General features: G+C 44.1%; 1 protein-coding gene across 1 annotated transcript in view; it reads left to right on the top strand.

The window, feature by feature from the left end:
* SYNPO2L (synaptopodin 2 like) overlaps nucleotides 1–20,441 on the top strand; it is a 40,188-nt gene that overhangs the window by 4,593 nt on the left and 15,154 nt on the right. The window contains exons 3-4 of the mRNA XM_079975117.1: nucleotides 9,563–9,714; nucleotides 14,329–14,996. Of these exons, the coding sequence (XP_079831243.1) occupies nucleotides 9,563–9,714; nucleotides 14,329–14,996 (820 nt within the window). The remainder of the gene's footprint in view (nucleotides 1–9,562; nucleotides 9,715–14,328; nucleotides 14,997–20,441) is intronic.

Raw genomic sequence — 20,441 nt, 5'->3', positions numbered from 1 at the left:
TGATGGGATACTACACGCAGGCTGAAGTGCATATGTGCACCGCAAACTTAAACAGGTCTTTCTGTATTGCCCGTGGGATTCTCCCTAGACCACATGCTGCACACAAAAACCCCTTGAGCCTTTTTGGCAGGACATAATGTATCCTTGAACACTCTTGCTTGCCTTGGACAAGAGAGAGGAGTGTGTGAGTATGTAGAAACTCATCTGCACTGTATAGTTGTACCACTTTAAGAGTCATGGCTTCCCCCAAATGATTGTGGGAACTATAGCTTGTTAAGTGTCCTGAGAGTTGTTCGCAGGCCCCTATTCCCCTCACAGAGCTACAGTTCCCAGAATCGTTTAACAGTCAATCCCTCCTCCCAGGGAACCCTGGGAATTGTAACTTCAGCATTCCCTGGAGCAGAAAAGAAAGCTTGTGAAGTAGCAGTGTCAGTTCTTTTTTTTTAATGATCTAGCCAGCTGCAGCATCACAGTTTTATGTGGTTGAGAAAATAGATGTGGAGTTACTTCCTCCCTAGAAGCATAGCCATGTGCGGAGAGGTGCCCATGTCTTCTCAAAGAGTGCAACTCTGTGGAATTGGGGGAAATGGAAAAGTCTGCACACCAGTTGGGCTGCTACTAACGTCAAGTCCTTTTGTCAATATCTAGTGTTTTGTATTTTATGTTGGGGTGATGTTGAACCCTGTGTAACTGAAGACTAGGGTTGGTCTCTTCCGTTAGGCCTCAGGCAGTGGATTTGAAATGTCACTGAAAGGCAGCAAACATTGGTTATTTAATTTATTTTATTTTACTCACAGGGAGACTCAGAGGTATTTGCTGTATTTTGGTGCATATTTGGGAGGCAAGGTAGCATATGTTGTTTTGCCCAATGCAGCAAAATGCTTCGGGATAGCCAAGCCCAGTGCTCCTTCTTAAAAGCAATGGAGAAACTGAGCAGTTTATATACCAATACTGAAACCATGCCTGATTGCTTTGGGTCCAAACAATCCATCTCATCAAAGAGCACATGGAGTCACTGTGGTCTATCCAAATTTGAGCATTATTTAGCTTGTAATCCACTCTGCCCGCCTGCCTTCAAATTGGACCAAAGCAGTCAACACCCACACATATTTGAATTTGTTTATAAGAAGCAACTTCAGTTTCCCCCATTCATACCAAGAGACTTTCCCTTTTTCTAATTTGTTGGTTCTGTTACGCCAGTTAAGTACCAAACAGGGCATTTATACAGATTTGTGCCACAAACAAATTTCTAAGGGCACAATACACTATGAATTTCTATGTAAGCCCCATTGTGATGTATGTATGTATAAATCATCATTTACATGTGAACAAGTGGAAATTCTAGTGTTGGTGGGACACTGTTGTTGAATACCATCCTGTGAACTTTGTTCAGTAACAGATTGGCAGCCAGTGTAAACTCTACAAACAAGGTGCTATATATATGCTGGCAGTAGTTTGTCCACATAAGCAATCGAGTAGTCTTGCACTCCTGCAACTTTTTGACCAACCTCAAAGGTAGCACCATATAGACTGCATTGCACTACTCCAACTTTGAGGATACCAATGGACAACTGCATTGGTCAAGCTATCCCAGCCCAGGAACGGCCACATCTGTTTTACCAGCCCAAGCTGGTAATAGGCACTCCTAGCCACTGAAGACACCTGTGCCTCTAATGACAGAGCAGGATCCACAAGCACTCCCAAACTATGCACCTGCCTTTTCAAAAAGAGTGTGACCAAGAGCAGGCAACTTGCTGACTTCCTGGTTTTGGGAACCACTCACCCACAGAGCCTCTGCCTTGCCAGGAGTCAGACTCAATTTATTAGTCCTCATTCAGTTCACCACTGCATCCAGACACTGGTCTAGATCCTTCTCAGCCATTCCCAATTCAGACACTACAGAGAAAGAATTGGATATCATCAGCATACTGTTGACACCTCGGTCCAAATCTCCAGATAACCACTCCCAGCAGCTTCATATGGATGTTAAACGGCTCTGGGCTTAACCTCAGATAACATGCTAATCAACAGAGCACTTCAACCCTATAAAGCAGCAAGCTGCCTTTACATGCTCTCTGTTCAAAAACATATGGCTGTTAACCAGAAGATTAGACCAAGCTATTAGGAGGGTCCCAGCCTGTGAACACCTATTCCTGCTGGGAGATTTTGATGCCAGAGTTGGGGAACATTGGGATGGCAGGCTCCCCAAGGCTATGGGGAGCTGGCTTCAGGCACCAACTCTGTGTTACAAACATGTCTACAAACAGGACATGAAGATTGGCAACATTAACCCCGTCATGGAGGAATTCCTTGCAGACGACCAAGAATAAACTATGGTGCATCTACAGCAGCAAAACCGGATGCCTTCATCTGCCCCAACTGCAGCAAAACATTTCTGCCATAACAAGTCTTTACAGCCACAGCAGGCACTATAACTCTCCAATGGTTTGACTTGACCTCTGAAGGCACACTCTTCCATTGTCTCCTGAGACAGACGGATGCCAACTAACCAAGCGGTGGTTTGAGCCCACCTAAGGACAGCTGTGGGTAGGAGTCCTTCATTGTAGGTTGTTGATCTAAGGTCCCTTCCATCTCTACAGTTCTATGATTCTATGATTTTGTTATCCTGTCACAGAGAACCCAATGATGTATTCTCAAAAGCCTTTCATCTGGTGTATTTAAATTTTCTTCCATCAGCAGTTCTGAAAGGGAGGTTTTAGAAAATCCTTTATTGTCAACATAATTGTCTCTGTGAATCAATCCGGTGAGGTAGTATCTATAACTCACATCTTACGTGCTGCACGTCTTATCATGATATACATAAGATTTTTATGGATCTCTTTTATCAGAAATTTCCAGGATGATTGGATTAAATTGGATCGTTAAATAATACTAGATTGCTTTTCTGCTTAAAATTGGACACTTAATGTGATCGTAACTACAAGACTATGAGCTGTTTTGTGAAACTAACAGAAACTCCAGTTGGAAATGGGACATACGAACTTGCCGTGAGTGAATGGATTTTTAAACTCCACTCATTGTGGCAGCTGCTGGTTCTGCTGAATTAGCCTTTTGGAGGAGTCAGGTTATGATACTTGACATATCCTTTCCATTCCAGTGGAACAGCTGTTGCTTAATACCTTTTCTCCTCATCAGTGCATTACGGACACATGTATTCATCCTTCCCTGTTTAATTATGTTGCTGCTCTTTGGTCTTCCTGTAGGAAGAATTAGGATGTTTCTATATATCAGGATTTCTGGCAATAAATAGTATTTGTTTCTTATTTGTAATGCACAGTCCATACACTGGTTGAGCATTTGTTGTGAAGATAGTGGTATCACCCCCACCCCAGACCTTCCATGTGTTCCTATTTTCCAGGGACATCCCTGATTTAGAGACGCCATCCCGGTTTCTGATTTGATCCCAGAATGTCCCACTTTTCCTTAGGATGTCCCTATTTTCATTGGAGAAATGTTGGAGGGTATGGAGTTATCTAACCCCTAAGCCAATCCCGTATAGGGAAGTTTTTTTTTACTGTTTACTGTTTTATTGTGTTTTTATATATTTTGGAAGCTGCCCAAAGTGGCTGGGGCAACCCAGTAAGATGTGTGGGTTATAAGTAGTAAATTTGTCATTTTGGAATGGGACGTCCCTATTTTCATTGGAGAAATGTTGAAGGGTATGCCAGCCCTGCAATTTGCATCCCCCCTCCACTGGGGAAATCCAATTATTCTCTCACATAGTATAAGGATGACTTATTTTCCACTGCTTGTGATGTTTAGGGAAGTTTTTAATGTTTGATGTTTTATTGTGTTTTTAATATTTTGTTGGGAGCCACCCAGAGTGGGTGGGTGAACCCTGCCAGATGAGCGGGGTATAAATTTATTATTATTATTTATTATTATTATTCTTTAGATGGGACAATGAGAAGAGGCTGGTTCACTCTTCTGAATTACAAACAGCAGCAGCTGAACTTTTCAAACAGCACGCAGCAAATAGTAGAGGGGATAGTAGAAGGCATTTTGGATCAGTTCAGTTTCTTGTGTGATTTACACAGTATGTGATTACGAAGTCACATATAAAGTCAGCCACAAGGTTTATTGCAGCACACTTTGAAAAGTACCGTACTTTATAGTTCTGCACTTAGTGAGTTTAAGTGAGTCCTTGCTGTTTGTTTCAGGGTTTATATCTAGGAAGATGTTTTTTGCATTGCTTGGAATGGCCATGCTGACTGGAATTGATTGGAGTTGTAGCCAAAAACACCTGGCGGTGTAATATGTGCAAAGCCCAGACGTACAGAGTATGGGTTGCTTTGAAAGTTTAAGGTACACATTATACTTTTAAATATAGTGTGCACTTTCGTCCTCTCTTCCCAGATCATCCTTTTCACTGATACCAGCCCAGGCTATAGTTGCAAAGAAACTGAGAACTAGTCAGTCAAGTTGTGTTGGCAATGTTATGTTCCAAGGGATTTATGAGTTTTTGAAAAGCTGCCTCTGGGAACAAGAACAGTTGGGAAGTCTTTCATCCTATTTTTAGAGTTTCTCCCTCTGTGTGGGGAGCTGGCTGTGAAGACCGAGAGTGGACTTTGTTGATTTTAGATGCCCAGGACACACAACGTAGTTGGAGACTGCTTGGTAAATGAAGAGCTTTGCTGCAGAGTTTTTTCCTTGCTCAGTTCCGTACAAACTGGAGTTCCCGAATTACCATAAATCCTGGCATGGACCAAGCTGTGGTTAGGCCAGAGCACTCTGATCTGGCTCCAAGCTCCAGATTTCATAGCCATGGAGGCTGAGAGTTGCTTAGGAGTACACTCCAGGAGTGCAAGATTCTTAAGAGACAAATTGTATGTGATGGTTGCCATTGTCCCTTCAGCAAAATTGGGTTTGCCATTGAATTCCTGTCAAGTGGCGTTAAGGCTTAAAACACAACATGGGTAGGTTAGAGGCAGGAGCTGAATCCACTCGCTTCATTTTTCCTGACCCTCTGAAACAGCCTTTCAATATCATCTTTCCGCTGGTGAGATGCCATGAGTTGAAGTAATTCTAGGAGGAAACATCTTTAAACTATGTTTTTTGGGGTGGAAGAATTATTTAGAGAGAGAAGGTTCAGACACTTTCAATGGCTTTGCGATTTTAGGCTGCTTTTACTCTTGGGAGGGCCTTGCAATAGGGTTGTTTAGATCCAATTTGTCAGTGTGTGTGATTGGCACACGAGGATCCACACACTTCTGTTTTTTCACTCACCATTTCATTGCTTTGCTGCTTCTTGTCATCCATACCACTGGGTGGAGTTTGGTAGAAATATCCTGGGTATGTTTGGGATTTTTCTGTCCTCTCAATCATTCCTCCCCTAGTTATCCTACAAAATTTAAAAGCAGTTTGCTTGGTCTATTTTTTAAATTAAAAATTTATTTGTTTTTGCAGAATTGTAACTTAACAGAATTGAGGCTAAGAATGGCTTTTGTTGTAAGGGTTTTAGAAATGGACTGACAGTGTAATCCTATGCAATGTTTACTCAGAAGTAAGCCCCACTGGGTTCTTACTCCCAGCTTCCAGAATCCAGACTGTCGCTATTTTGTGAGTCTGATACAGCTGTATACCAACAAATTTAGGTTGCACAATTAAAGTGGATTTGGTGCTTTTGCACACACACACACACACAAAAACCCCACATCCCCCAAAATTCACAGAATGTATGTGGTAAGAAAAGTGATGGGAATGTGCATTGGAAAATGTGGAATAAGGGCAATGATGGGCAATACCATACAATGTCTGTGCAAACAAATTGGAATGAAAACTCAACAAACAACAATGTCATATTATCTCCACACAGATTTTGTGCAAACAAAGCAGGATGACTGCTTAATAAATAGGTTGTCTGGAGAAGCACTTGAAACTCTGCAACTAGTGCAGGCTGGTCCTTCCCTACCATGATGGGATAGAGAGTTGTTAGCATGATCTTTAGTCCCGAATGAAACCCTCCCCCCATTTATTTTTATTAATTTTCAAAATATTATGGAACCACGGAAACATGTAAACAATAACAAAAAAATCAATAATACATCCAACGAAAAGTAGGGTATACAAAACCTAAACATATAAAATAATAACAATGATCTGTTCTGATAGTGGAGCAAGAGGTTAAGATAAATGATCAATTCCTCTTTCTGCTCTATAGCTTAAAAAAACTTTATTAGTGTGGTGGAGCACTCCACTCCTCAGGTTCAGGACTGAGTGGGTGGAAAAAGGTAAAGGGGCCCCTGACCATTAGGTCCAGTCGCAGAAGACTCTGGGGTTGCGCCGCTCATCTCGCTTTACTGGCCAAGGGAGCTGGCGTACAGCTTCCGGGTCATGTGGCCAGCATGACTAAGCGGCTTCTGATGAACCAGAGCAGCACACAGAAGCGCTGTTTACCTTCCTGCCGGAGCGGTACCTATTTATCTACTTGCACTTTGACATGCTTTCGAACTGCTAGGTTGGCAGGAGCTGGGACCAAACAACGGGAGCTCACCCCATCGCAGGAATTCGAGCCGCCAACCTTCCGATCGGCAAGTCCTAGGCTCTGCGGTGGAAAACTCATTGCCAAACCCCCAAATCTGACAATTACCAGATTGCATGAGAGTGTTGGGGAGAATCAGGTTTGGGAGAATTTTAATTTTAGCAAGGTGCTAAGAATTCCCCCTTAGAACTCATTGGCATGCATATGCACACACCTATTAGAATGCTGCCATTTTCAGGGGGTGACATCTAAATGTGTCCATCTACTTGCACAGCAGGATTTCCCCTTCCTCTCTTCCACCTGCACCCTTAAATTGTGTGGGACCTTCCAGAGTAAATGGGGGTTTGAAGGTTGGAGGGGAGAGAAGAGGAAGGAGAAGTACTATTGTGTAAGTGGAATCCCATTCATGTAACATTGGGTATCATCCCGAGAAGTCTGTTCTCCCCCTTTTTGGGCAGGTGGCTTTGTGGGCAGGACCTGGGCCTCCCTGGTAAACTGGCCTATCGCAGGCCGGATCGTATTTCTGCCGCCAAATGGGCCAATGGCGGCAGGAGTTAGTGGGTGTTCCCCTGAGTGTGGGACCAACCAACCAATTGCAGCCCTTGGCGCCACGCCCAGGGGAAGTTTAAATGCCTGGCTGGCAGGGCTTTTCTGCCGTTCTCTCACTGCGTTCGTTCTCCCACCCACCCACCCACCCACCCAACCTCAGATTAGGGTTTTTCATGGATGGTTTGACCTTGCTATGGACAATGTCAGCCACCTAAATTTTCAGGGGCCGGGCAGGAATTTTTTCCACTTGATTAATTGGCACCACCACTTGGGTTTTCGCCTACCTCGTAGCAATTGTCACAACTTTGTAAGGCGGATAGGCATTGGGTAAGCCTAGTCTTGGTTGGAGGTGAGGTGGTAGCCTCTGCCTGTCCCTCCAGGGTAAGGGTATCCTGTTAAAAGAATCCAGGAGGAGTGGCTCCTGTCCAGCGGTGTAGCGTGGGTTGTCAGCACCCGGGGCAAGGCAAGTAATTTGCGCCCCCTAACCTGGGGCAAGGCAAGTAATTTGCGCCCCTAACCCCTAACCTGCAGCTGCTGCCAGCTTCTTCTTGCTGCTGCCTGGGCTGGGGTATTTACGGTAAGGTAGCCACGGCGGCGGCGGTGGGTCCGTGTCAGGTGATCTGAGGCGAGTTGCCTCTGGCGCTGCCGCCCAAACGACGCCGCTTGCCCGGAGGAGGAGGAGGGCAGAGAGGCGAGGAAAATGCAACATGGCCCAGCAGCTGCAGCGGCAGCAGCAGCAGGGCTGTGAGGAGGGGCTGCCTGGTGCGCCCTCTGCGGCCCTGACGCGCGGCGAGCGCTGAGAGCTTACCACACTGCCTATGTCCAAACCTCACAATAGAGTTGTGGCCTTTTTTGGTTCTAAATCAATATCCTGTGTGGTGTCTAGTTATTTGCACCTTAGGGAACAGGGTGGTCATGGAGCCTCAATATACAAATGAAAAGCTGATAGTCTATGGCTGTATACATCCTCCATACATTTAAAGGACATCATTTCCCCCCAAAGAATCCTTCTGTAGTTCATTAAGAGTGCTGGAAATTGTAGCTCTTTGAAGGATAAGCTGTGGTTCCTAGGATGATTTGGCGTTTGTGCTTTAAATGTATGGTGCATGCAGCATTCTTTGTGGAGAAATGTCTCCATGAAAGAGTTGTTTCTCTCCAAATATTGGGCTTGAGGCACCTTTTTCTCAGTCAATTACATTCTTCAAATACAAGCAGATACCCTCGCTCCAGCTTCTCCCAACGATAGCATCTCACATGAGTGTACATAGTTCTTTATTTTGTTATTTGCCTACAAACTGTACCCCAGAAAACTTGGTGAAATGAGGGAAGGAAACCAGATGGAAACTGCTCAGTTTGATAGGAGCAGGAGAGCCTGTTTGCTCTGTTGCTCTATTACTAGGTTTCATGTTCTCATTCCAGATTTTTTTTTTCTTTTCCAAATGTTAGAGGCAGAGGAAGGGCAAAGTCTCTGGAAGGCCAGGATGATGGCATTTGTGCTGATGAATGTGGCAGATGGAATGAGCAATTTCTATTTTAAGATTGCAGGAAAAGCTTGGAGCTGATCCCCAGAGGCTGATAAAGGTCCAACAAGTGTCTAGACAGCTCATACCTCCCCAAAAAAGATAGGCATTTCTTCCTTTTCCTTGCTCCTCCACTTTGCAGGGGAGACACGGAGGACCAGGATGTTATGCTAGACTCATCATCAGCAACTATGCAGTTTTTTAAAAGTAGGGGTACACTGGGGGAAGGGGTTTGTTTTCATTGGGACCACAGCACACTGAGAGGGAAAGGTTAACCCTATCCTCCCCATGTCACCTAGGTCCTGATGAAAGGACCCCATTTGTTGCGGGAAGTGGAGTGCCTGGTTTTGGCCAGTGGAGGATGAGTATTTCCCATGCATTGAGAACACTGCCCTCCACTGTTGTGGTTGGGGAATTGCTGGAGCAATACAGTTTGGCAAAGGAAGACGGTTCTCATGTATGGCAATGCGGGGGGAGGGAAAGACTTGGGGTATTTGCAGCAGGTCCTTTGGATATATCAGCCCCACACTCACTCCAGTTATTTGAGTGGAGGCTGTTGTTACCTATCCCAATTTGACGTACCCATTTAGGGTTGTAAGGAGAGACGTCTTGGTACTGTGCTCAAGCTTAGGCCGTTCTTTGCAGAGTAGTCCCTTTGTGTGCAACATGTCCTTTCTACGTCATTTCACATTACTGAAGTTGCCCCTTGTGAGGGCTAGGTGTGAATGCCATGAGACGAGAGAGAGGACACACACTAAGCAGCTGTCATCTGAGTTATGGTCTCCCTATATGGGGTTCGCATCAACGATGGGGTTGTGGCCATGGGCTGAAGGGATATAGGATGTGGCATAAGTGTGCCCCTTTCGTGTGCTGACCAAACCCCCTTTTCAGCTTTTCCATGATGGTAACTGTCATGCTGTTGGTATCCCTATTGATAGCCCAGGAGGGAACTTTCTCCTTCACACTCTCTTCTCTGCTTTTCCCTTTTTAGATCCGTAAAAGAAGCAAAGCATGCCGTGGGGGCTTATGGGAAAATGATGAACTGGTAACCATCAATGGGAAATCATGTGCTGGCCTCTCACATGCCAGCGCCATGCAGATCATCGACTCCTCAAATGGCATCCTCAACATTGTTGTTAAAAGGTAAATGATAACAGCTGTTGGCTCTTGGTGTCAGCTGAGCACGGTGAAAAATGCAGCACCCTGTTAAGGTAGCACAAACTGATTTTGATTAAATGTTCAATGTAATTATATATGTGATTTCATATACCTTCCCAGCTATGCCTGACCTGTGCTCCTACTTCAATCCAGAATGCATACAAATGTCACGCGAAAATTACTCCCCCCACTAACAGTTACAGGGACCCTTTTTCATTATATGTAGTCTGTTTTTTAAAAAAAAAAAACCTCAGAATGACTCATATTAGGCTTCTGGACATGTTGGACATTCAGAGTGTGACCAGGCTGGGCTGTTTAAAAGAAGATGTCAGACGTGTAAGAAAAGCTTTCCTGCACCGTATTCCAAGTGCCTGATGTCTCTTTTAAGCCACAGCTGTCTTGCCTTCTAATACAGCATTAGGACACTAGTGATCCTTGTGGCCTGAACGGGTGTTGCATTGACATGCTATTATTGCACATTCAGTAGCTGAGAGCCTGGTTTAAATTTGAAGCCAGCTACATGGAATGCTGCATGGGTAAATTCTTGCTTGCTCAGCACTTAGTGTAAATAGGATCAGTGTAATAGCATCATCTATCCAAGTTCTCATTCTGAAGGCTTATGGTTACTTTACTTATATATTTTTTATAATTGCATTGGAGGGTAGATATCAAGAATATGTGAGCCAGGTAGGTAGGTAGGTAGGTAGGTAGGTAGGTAAATAAATAAATAAATAAATAAATAAATAAATAAATAAATACATTGATCAACACCACACCAAAGACTTATATGAAAATGTGGGAAAATAAGATAGAAGCTCTTGTGGAGATTGTTAAGCAGTTAAAAAACAGAAAGCAAAAGGTTAGGTTAAACAGTTTTCATATTTCAGGAAAGTTAGCAATGCTATACCCAAATAACCTGTACCAAGACTGTTGCTATTTACTGTATTTTTTTCTCTATAAGACACACCAGACCACAAGACGCACCTAGTTTTTGGAGGAGGAAAACAAGAAAAAAAATATTCCGAATCTTAGAAGCCAGAACAGCAAAAGGGATCGCTGCGCAGTGAAAGCAGCAATCCCTCTTGCTGTTCTGGCTTCTGGCATTCGCTCCATAAGACGCACACACATTTCCCCTTCCTTCTTAGGAGGGAAAAAGTGAGTCTTATAGAGCAAAAAATACGGTAACTTATATATCAGGAGTAAGATGTGGACAGTGAGTGAGGAGAGAACCCCTGTGGGCTTGAGTCATCTTCTTTGAATGCAGCTCCTTGTTGTTTTGCTGAGAAACAGGCCGCCATGGCTGCCCTCTGGAAGCATGGAGATAAGCTGTTCAACAAAAAGAAAAAGAAAAAATTCCACTGAGCTAATGCAAACGCTTGAGTGAACTAGAGCAGCTCTTTAGATCCCAGCCACTCGGCTCAGTCAGCATGAGCCCAACTGGAAAAACTCATGGCTGTCAATTGAGCCTTAGTTTAAAGTTGTGTTCCTGGCAACAGTGCCTGCATCATCACAAGCAGTGCCAATGCAGCCTGTATGGCCTTTTGGCAGCCTTCTCTGGGCTGGAGTATGCTTGTGGGCCCTCTATTAAGAAAGATGTCCAACGTGTAAAGAATTTTATTCTGGCACAAGGTCAACATCAATTAAAGGATAAGTTGCACCCATGGGACACTGCTATGCATGCTCATTTGTATAAAAATTAAAGTAGTTAACAATTTTCTCATTTATCAGTTGTATGCAGTTAGCAGCTTCTTTTAGTGTGCCATAACAACGATAAAGCATAACACTGTGGGCTTAGGCAATTTTGACCATTTTCACATAAGGTGGCACTATTTCTTTTTAAAATGCCTTGATCTGATCCTAGATCATCTGGTACTTGCCCCTCCTGCTACTTGCATGTATCTCAGTGGTGAATGTCAGATTTTGCAGACACAAGAGGCCATGTTCAGTCCCCTGGCTCTCCAGTGAAAAGGACTGTGGATAGCAAGGCTGGGAAAGACCTCTGGTTGATTGCCAAAACAGATGTGACCCAGGATCAGATTTCCTGATTACTTTCTTAAAGCAGCAGTGGGGAAGGAGGGTGCTCTCATTTGGATTGGAATCACAGTGCTCAGAAAGGAGGCGTTGACACATTTTCCTGGGTGCTATCAGTGCCGCTTCTTAGGTCAAAACTGGAGGCCCTGGTTGCTGCTTTAAAGAGAAAGAAAATGTTGGGAAATCCAATTCTTCTCTCCCACGTCATACGTATTTCAGCCTTGAGACATTGGAGAGTACTGCAAATCAAAGGAAACTATTAGCTAGAGTGACCAGTGGCCTAACTCAGTATTATCTACCAGACCCCAAACTTGCATCCTAATTCCTTGAGAAATTTCATTTCAAGTTGGACTTCTAACTTTAAAAGAATTTCCTCAAGAAATTAGGGTTCACGGTACAAACTTGATACTTTATCAAGTTGAGATGCACTTTTAACCGGTTTTTCTGTCGGAGTATGTATATTGTGTGTTTGCTGTTTGTATGGTGTTTTGCTAATTGAAGTATTCTATAAATCAGGGATGTCCAACACGTCAATCGCGATCTACTGGTCGATCCCTGTGAGGTTTTGGTAGATCGCAATCGATCCCTGGCCCCCTTCCGGCCCCGGCCCTTCTCCCTGCACCGGCGTCTATTGTTGCAGAAGGGAAGGCAGAGTTTAGAAACTCCACCTTCCCTTCTGGGCCAGCGATCATAAGATTAGTGGCTGCTTCTGTTGCTCCCTCCCTCAGAAGAGCTGCAAAAAAGTCCCTGCCCCCCTAAAAAGCGGGGCATCTCCCCTCCCCCCAAAAAGGTGAACTACTTTGATTTGTACCCCTAAAAAATGAGGGTAGATCACTGCCAGATTTTAATTTTAAAAGTAGATTGCAGTCTCTCGGGAGTTGGCCACCCCTGCTATAAATGTTGTGTAGTTGTAGTTTTTTGTTTTGTTTCTTTTCTGTGTGGGGACACTTATTATGCACTGTATCTAACCCAGTATAAAACAGCTTCATATTTCTCTTTCGTTAAGAACTAGCTATTCTCCAAGCATCCAAGGGCATTGTGCATTTTCTCTGTTTCCCATTCAACACCACTCTTGCAGGGTTAATTTTTCTTAAAAACTATTTTATAGAAGATTGATAAATATCAAAATCAACGAACAACTAAAATTATATCTTACTTTTCTGATAACTGAAGCTAACAAATGAGCAAGTGGGGAGATGATAGAGGGGTATAAAATTATGAATGGGGTAGTGAAAGTGGATAGAGAGATTCCCCGCCACACACACCTTCTCAACTTACTAGAACCAAATCCTGTGACAAATTAATCTTTTTGGTATACTGTTTTGAGAGCTTTTAGGGGGCCTTTTTGGACAATCAAACAGTGTCAAAATTTTATGAAATATAGTGAAAATAAGATACAAAAATGCATTATATTATTGAAAAATGCCATGCAAAAATGTGCAGATTAGGGAAAATTACTTAGATGTGTATATTAGTGTTGTTCCAGGTGATGAATTTTTATGAGGACTTTACTGTAGTTTTCCATGTACAGTGGTACCTCGGGTTAAGTACTTAATTCATTCTGGAGGTCCATACTTAACCTGAAACTGTACTTAACCTGAAGCACCACTTTAGCTAATGGGGCTTCCTGCTGCTGCCGCGCCGCCGGTGCACGATTTCTGTTCTCATCCTGAAGCAAACTTCTTAACCTGAAGCACTATTTCTGGGTTAGCGGAGTCTGTAACCTGAAGCGTATGTAAGCCGAGGTACCACTGTATAAAACTAGATTTTTTTCCTTTAAAAATTATGCTAAAAAGTGGGAGTCATCTTATACATGGATAGTGCATAGGGTGGGCGTTTGATTGGTTGCTGCCTCAGCTGTCAGTGGCTATTTGGTGTGTTATTGGTTTCTGCGTCAAGGGCTTGTGTTGATTGGCTGATGCTGCAGCAATTGGGCGGGCGATTGGCAGCTTCTGCTGGTGAGGGGACAGATGAAAGGTAGATTCGTGCCGCGTGTGGGTGAGCGATTATCGGCAATGCCCCCTAAAAAAACCTCAACAACCCTGAGCCATCTCCCCCCATTTTCTTAAATTTGAGTCCCCCACAATAGGGGGCACCTTTTACATGGGGGCGTCTTATACACGGAAAAATACAGTATTTTTATTCTTTTGCAAACCAATGTGGAAAATTGAACTTAAGATTAGAAAAAGAGGAAACTGAGAGAAACTGAAACAGATTCACCCAATACTATTAACAAGCCATATTTCATACTAAGAGGTTAAACTTCTTCATGAGAGATCGATGGATGCATAACTAGATACCTTTCCGATTTTTGCTTAATTTGTATGAGTGGCCTTCTGACTGCAATATATAGGAGGTTGGGGATTCACTCTCTGTATCTTCATTGGCCATTGTGTGAAACATTTTCATAATTTCCTAACCATAAATTGACTTCTCAAAATTGGTTCTCAAAAGAGCTATATTGGAGATTCTGCACGGGATCCACATAACTGCATGAAATATTCAACTGTTGCCTTGTGTGTAACTGACCCAGAATCTCTTATTTTATTTTCTTCTTCTTTCCTACAGGGTGCTTAGTGGGAACCCATCTGTTGAGGGGCTCCTGCGTTCCCCTTCCCCCAGGCAGCTGCAAGTGCCCTCTCCAACTTCACCGCTCAGCCGGGCCTCCCAGTTGCGCAGTCCTGAACCGGCCGTTCCCCCTGCTGCCCTGGAACCTGAGCAGCAGCCCCGACGGCAGCAGCCCCTGGAGAACATAACCTCACCCCCTGATAGCGAAGCGTACTATGCCGAGACCGACAGCGACGCTGACAACATTGCCCAGGAAAAGCACCGGAGAGCTCGCAAGAAGAGCCCCCGTTCTCCCCCAGGGGGACCAAACAATAAAGCAGGCGAGCCACAGGACGAAGTGTCCCTTTCCGAGCTGAGCGGGTACGACAGCACCCCCGAGGCAACAGCGCAAGCTACAGAACGTGGAGAAAACCTCAGCGGCGTAGCCAAGAGGGAGATAGTGTGCCAGCCAGGAAGCCGCACTGACACCCCCTTCTCAGAGAGTGAAGCTATGCTACTGCAGCCACCCTTACCTGAAGACAGAGAGCCTTCCCCAGAAGCCATGCTCCTCCCACATGCAACTAAGAACATTCGAGCAGAGAGGCACCTCATCCCCATGATAGGGCCTGTGGAGCACCCCGTCGATGAAGACCTGACCACCACCTATGCAGAGAAAGCCAAACAAGCCAGTAAGTGTTCCCTTTCCCCTCTCCCCTCTTCCCTCCCCGTCCCTCTCCTTTTTGCAGATCCTTAGTACACACAGCTCCAGTTATAATTCTGCATTGGTCACTATTACCTTAATATTATCTTCTTTTGAAAATTGTATTGGCTCAAGTTACAACTCAGGAAACCTGAGAGCTCTGTTAACTGCTTTTCCACCTGAAGTGCCACAGACCCTGATCCTTGCTTTACTACATTTATGTCCACTCGACTTCTTCAGTCTGTGGAACTGGGATTGTTACAGCTGCTACATAATACTGTATTGGCCCGAATATAAGCCACACCTGAATATAAGCCACTCCCTTAAATTTCCGCAGGCACTCAGACCCATTCTGTTTAACCATATGTCTGTTTCAGCAGTGATAGCATAAAAGTCCATTTTTGTAAGGTTGCGATTTTAAGCCGCACTTTTCATGGTCGGAATTCGGGGGGGAAGTGAGGCTTATATTCAGGCCAGTACAGTACTTGTTCCACACCTGTAAGAAATCCATCTTTTATTGTGGTGGCACCTATACTTGGGAACTCCTTGCTTATTGACATCAGGTTGGTGCTGATGTCAGTTCTCTGGGCTATACTATCCAGACATGCAGAATTTACATGCCATATTTCATTTTAGCTATTGTTGATCTTAATCATATTTTGACTATTCCAATACTTGTTTATAACTGGTTTATAGCAATATTTTTTAATGTTTTACTTGATATTGTTCTAACCACTTAGAGGTGTGATTTATACTTTTTGCTAAATATATAAATGTTTGTGTATTCCTGCACATGGAAAGGGACAACAGTATGAGAACTTGCTTTCAAAACTACCTTTGTCAGGCACAAACAATGGTCAACCACATGTCCAAAAAAGCCTCGCCCAAAGTCTAGTTTACTGTTGAAAATTTAGATCTCTGAGTCTTCTTCAGAATCTTCCTGGGGGCTGCTGCTTTCGCTGCCACATGATGTCATGGCCCTGCTTCTGGGATGACCTCCAAGTTGCGAGTGGTGCTCCTCGTAGATTGCAGCTGGCCTGACTCATTTAGCTTGCTGCTCAATGATACAATGCCTTGGACTGGGTAAATGATGTCAGCAAAGGGGCTCTGGATCAGTGGTGATTTCTGCTCAGTAAGTGAGCCCAAGCAGTGACTCAGCAAGATGACAGCATTGACTTCTTCTGTTTGGGTGGGGCGTAATGAACTTAATGCAGTTCCCCCAATAAAACAATAAAAATCAAAGAAAATGTGATGACATGCATGCTTTACAATACAATTTTATATCAGGTTTAGGTTATATCTAGTCCAGAATCCACTTTGTTCAGATATAACACTAAACGATGGTTTGGCATTATGTGAATGATCCTCATGCTCACATGCTCCCCTTTCCCTCATCCTGTTGTGCAGCTGTGAGGTGGTGACCAGAAGCTTTCACTTCCAGTTTTTTAAAATTCTATGTGGTTACCATTGTGTCCAAATCTAGGCAAACTGTGATTAGTCTCAACTATGGTTTAGTACACAGGTAGGCAAACTATGGCCCAGGGGCTGGATCCGGCCCAATCACCTTCTAAATTCGGCCCGCGGATGGTCCAGGAATGAGCGTGTTTTTACATGAGTAGAATGTGTGATTTTATTTAAAATGCATCTCTGGGTTATTTGTGGTGCATAGGAATTCATTCATAGGAGAGCCAGTATGGTGTAGTGGTTAAGAGCAGTAGTCTCGTTATCTGGGGAACCAGGTTCGCGTCTCCGCTCCTCCACATGCAGCTGCTGGGTGACCTTGGGCCAGTCACACTTCTTTGAAGTCTCTCAGCCCCACTCACCTCACAGAGTGTTTGTTGTGGGGGAGGAAGGGAAAGGAGAATGTTAGCCACTTTGAGATTCCTTAAAGGGAGTGAAAGGTGGGATATCAAATCCAAAATCATCATCATCTTCTTCTTCTTCTTCTTCTTCTTCTTCTTCTTCTTCTTCTTCTTCTTCATTCCCCCCCGCCAAAAAACAGACTGCCCCCCCACAAGGTCTGAGGGACAGTGGACCGGCCCCCTGCTGAAAAAAGTTTGCTGACCTCTGGTTTAGTAGAACAATCCATCCCCACCCCCCAAAAAACACAGTGGTTTATGAATTTGACTTGTTTCTCTAAACAAGAGATAACCCTCAGTTATTAACAAATGGAAGTAAAACCTTCTGATATTTTAATCACTGTGCCAGAGAAGGAGAAAATGAGAAGGAACCCAAGGTTCACCCATGTAACACTAGACCATAGTTTACTGTTATGTCCGATTCCAGTCAATGAGTTATATCAGTTAAATTGTCATCTGAGTGATCTCTGTACATGCACTGTTGATCATTGATGCTAGATTTCAGAAATGATACCGTTGTTTACCATATTTTTCCATGTATAAGACTAGGTTTTCCCCCTAAAAAATAGCCAAAAATTAGGGGGCATCTTGTAGACGGATAGTACTGAGTGTGGACTGGTGATTGGTTGTTGCCACAAAAATAGGGGGCATCTTATAGATGGGGAAACAGTTGGTTTTGAACTGTTAATGGTTACATGCAGTTCACAGCAGCCTTTCTTGTGTTTTTCAATGTTTGGTTTACTGGTATACACAGCCTGCAATTCTAGTGTGTGGAGGCCTACCAAGTCTCCCTATTTGCAAGGCCATTTCTCCTAAACAATGCCCACCAGCTCACACCTGACATCATATGTGACATCAGGTGTACAGCAGGTAGATATGTAGCTGCAGATAGCAGGACTGGACCTTCCCCAAGCACACCAGCTGATTCACAAGCAGTTCAATTCTGTTTGGTTTGGATGTTTTGGAAGGGAAAATAACCAGCACTACCAAACCTTGTAGAAAGTAGGATTGAACCCTGTGTGCATCAGCTGAGTGGGACAGCCCAGCTGCCAATCACCTGACTTCACTTTAACACTTGTCAAAGTGGGGGAGATTTTATTTTATTTTATTAAGAATCAAATTTCAGAGTCAAGAGCTGAGTGATCTACACTGCAATCCTATGTATGTTTAGTCAGAAGTAAGTTCCGTGGGACTTACTAATAGGTAAGTCAGGCAAACCTAAATTGCCAGCCCAAGAGCTTTAGCCACCTCAGATGGAGTATTTTTCTCTTTTGAATAATGCACAGCCATGAGGCCAATGCTGAGCAAGGCACCGCATGCCCAGCTGTTCTCTGCTATTTGATAGTCCTAGCAGTGGGTGAGCAATGTCTTGCATCATGGCTTATTTTCATAGGCAGAGTCAGAAGGGTCCTAGGAAGGCCAGATTATTTCCTATGGAGCATTTCTGAGGGTGCTATAACTAAAGTATTCTGTGTTGTGGGGCAATTCCAAGACAGGTGGTGCTATGACCTTTTTTTAAAAAAAAATTGGTTGCTACAGTGAGGGCGGGACACAGGTGGCGCTGTGGGTTAAACCACAAAGCCTAGGACTTGCTGATCAGAAGGTTGGCAGTTCGAATCCCTGCGATGGGGTGAGCTCCCGTTGCTCAGTCCTTGCTCCTACCAACCTAGCAGTTTGAAAGCACATTAAAGTGCAAGTAGATAAATAGGTACTGCTCTGGCGGGAAGGTAAACGGCATTTCCGTGCGCTGCTCTGGTTCTCCAGAAGTGGCTTAGTTGTGCTGGCCACATGACCCGGAAGCTGTATGCCGGCTCCTTCGGCCAATAAAGCGAGATTAGCGCCACAACCCCAGAGTCGTCTAATGGTCAGGGGGTCCCTTTACCTTTACAGTGAGGGTAGCTCCTAATGTGACACACTTCCTCCTCCTAAACAATTAGCATTTGCATGTAGGAACAAGAACCTGAAATCAGTTACTTTTTTTCTTAAAAAAAATGTGTACACACACATTTTCACACACACCTTTACTTCCCTATGTGGAAGCCTCAGCCAATCTAGCCTTCCTAGGCTGTCTGTAAAGAAGAGGGCCAGTCAACATACAACACAATCTGCTTTTGTGCTACTAGTGATCTGGGAATTTTTGCAATTGAAGTGTGCCTGCATGTTTTTGGCACATGGGTTACACATATAATACTTATCTGTAGTTATACTTTGAAGAGCGCACCATTCATTCCCCACTCCTCCAATCCTGAGCTGTAATGCAGAAACAATCCCTCAGTAGGAGTAGGGAGAAAAAACACCCAACTACTGTTGATCCATTCCGGACTGAGGTTGAATCCCGGAAAAAAAAAAACTGTTTCTGGGGGGCAGGGTGTGGGGGACTCCTTGGTCCTGAATGGGGTAACTCTGCCCCTGAAGCACCAGGTATGAAGGCTAGGAGTAATTCTGGACTCACAGCTGTCTATGAAGGCACAGGTCCAGGGTAGCTGTCTATCAGCTGCATCTGGTATGCCGGCTGAGACCATACCTGTCTGCACACTGTCTCACCAGAGTGGCACATGCCCTGGTTATCTCCTGTTTAGACTACAGCAACATGCACTAGGTGGGGCTACCTTTGAAGATGGCTCAGAAACTACAACTAATCTAGCTAGACTGGTGACTGGGAGCGGCCCCCGGGAGCCTATAACACTGGTCCTAAAACATCTACATTGGCTCCCAGTTTGTTTCCGAACATCATTCAAAGTGTTGGTGCTGACCTTTAAATCCCTAAACAGCTTGGCCCTGTATACCTGAAGGAGCATCTCCATCCCCATTTTTCAGCCCAGACATAGAGATCCAGCTCTGAGGGCCTTCTGGTGGTTCCCTCATGGCAATGTGGTTACAGGGAACCACTCTGATGGCCTTCTCGGTAGTGGCACCTTCCCTGTGGAATGCCCTCCTGTCAGATGTCAAGGAGATAAAGAACTACACAACTATTAGAAGACATCCTGTTTTAGTGTCTGATACTTTTTTGATGGGAGTATACAATTATTATTATTATTATTATTATTATTATTATTATTATTATTATTATTTATAGGAGGACACAGCTTAGGTGGACACAAACTGTTTTCACTGTATTGTTCACACAGTACATTTGTTACTGTGGCTGATACTTCATGCACTCAATTATATGTAACACTCAGGCCTAGATGAGACAGTTTTTTTTCTTCAGTGACAGTCTGAATCATGAGAACTATATACAGTGGGAGGGTTGTTTCCTTCTTTGAAACATGAAGTACACTCTGAGTATTTGCTTTTCTTTCATGTTTGATGCCGTTAAATCAAATGGGGGGGGGGTGGAAGGTTATAGGGTCATATCTTCAGGGGGTTGGACTAGATGACCTTTGGGTGTCCCTTCCAACTCTACAATTCTATGGTTCTATGATATTTGGGCAGGGGGAGCTAATCTTGATGTTTATTTTGCTCAAGGAGGCTGAGTTTGGTCAGAATCGAGTATAAACCTCCAGAAATAATGAAAAATACAATACTTTTGTTAAATGGGCCACAACAACCACTAGAGGGCCATGAAAATGGGC

This window comes from Podarcis cretensis, assembly GCF_951804945.1.
Source record: "Podarcis cretensis genome assembly, chromosome: 5".
NCBI classification, from domain to species: domain Eukaryota; kingdom Metazoa; phylum Chordata; class Lepidosauria; order Squamata; family Lacertidae; genus Podarcis; species Podarcis cretensis.
This window is presented reverse-complemented; position numbering and strand designations above follow the sequence as displayed.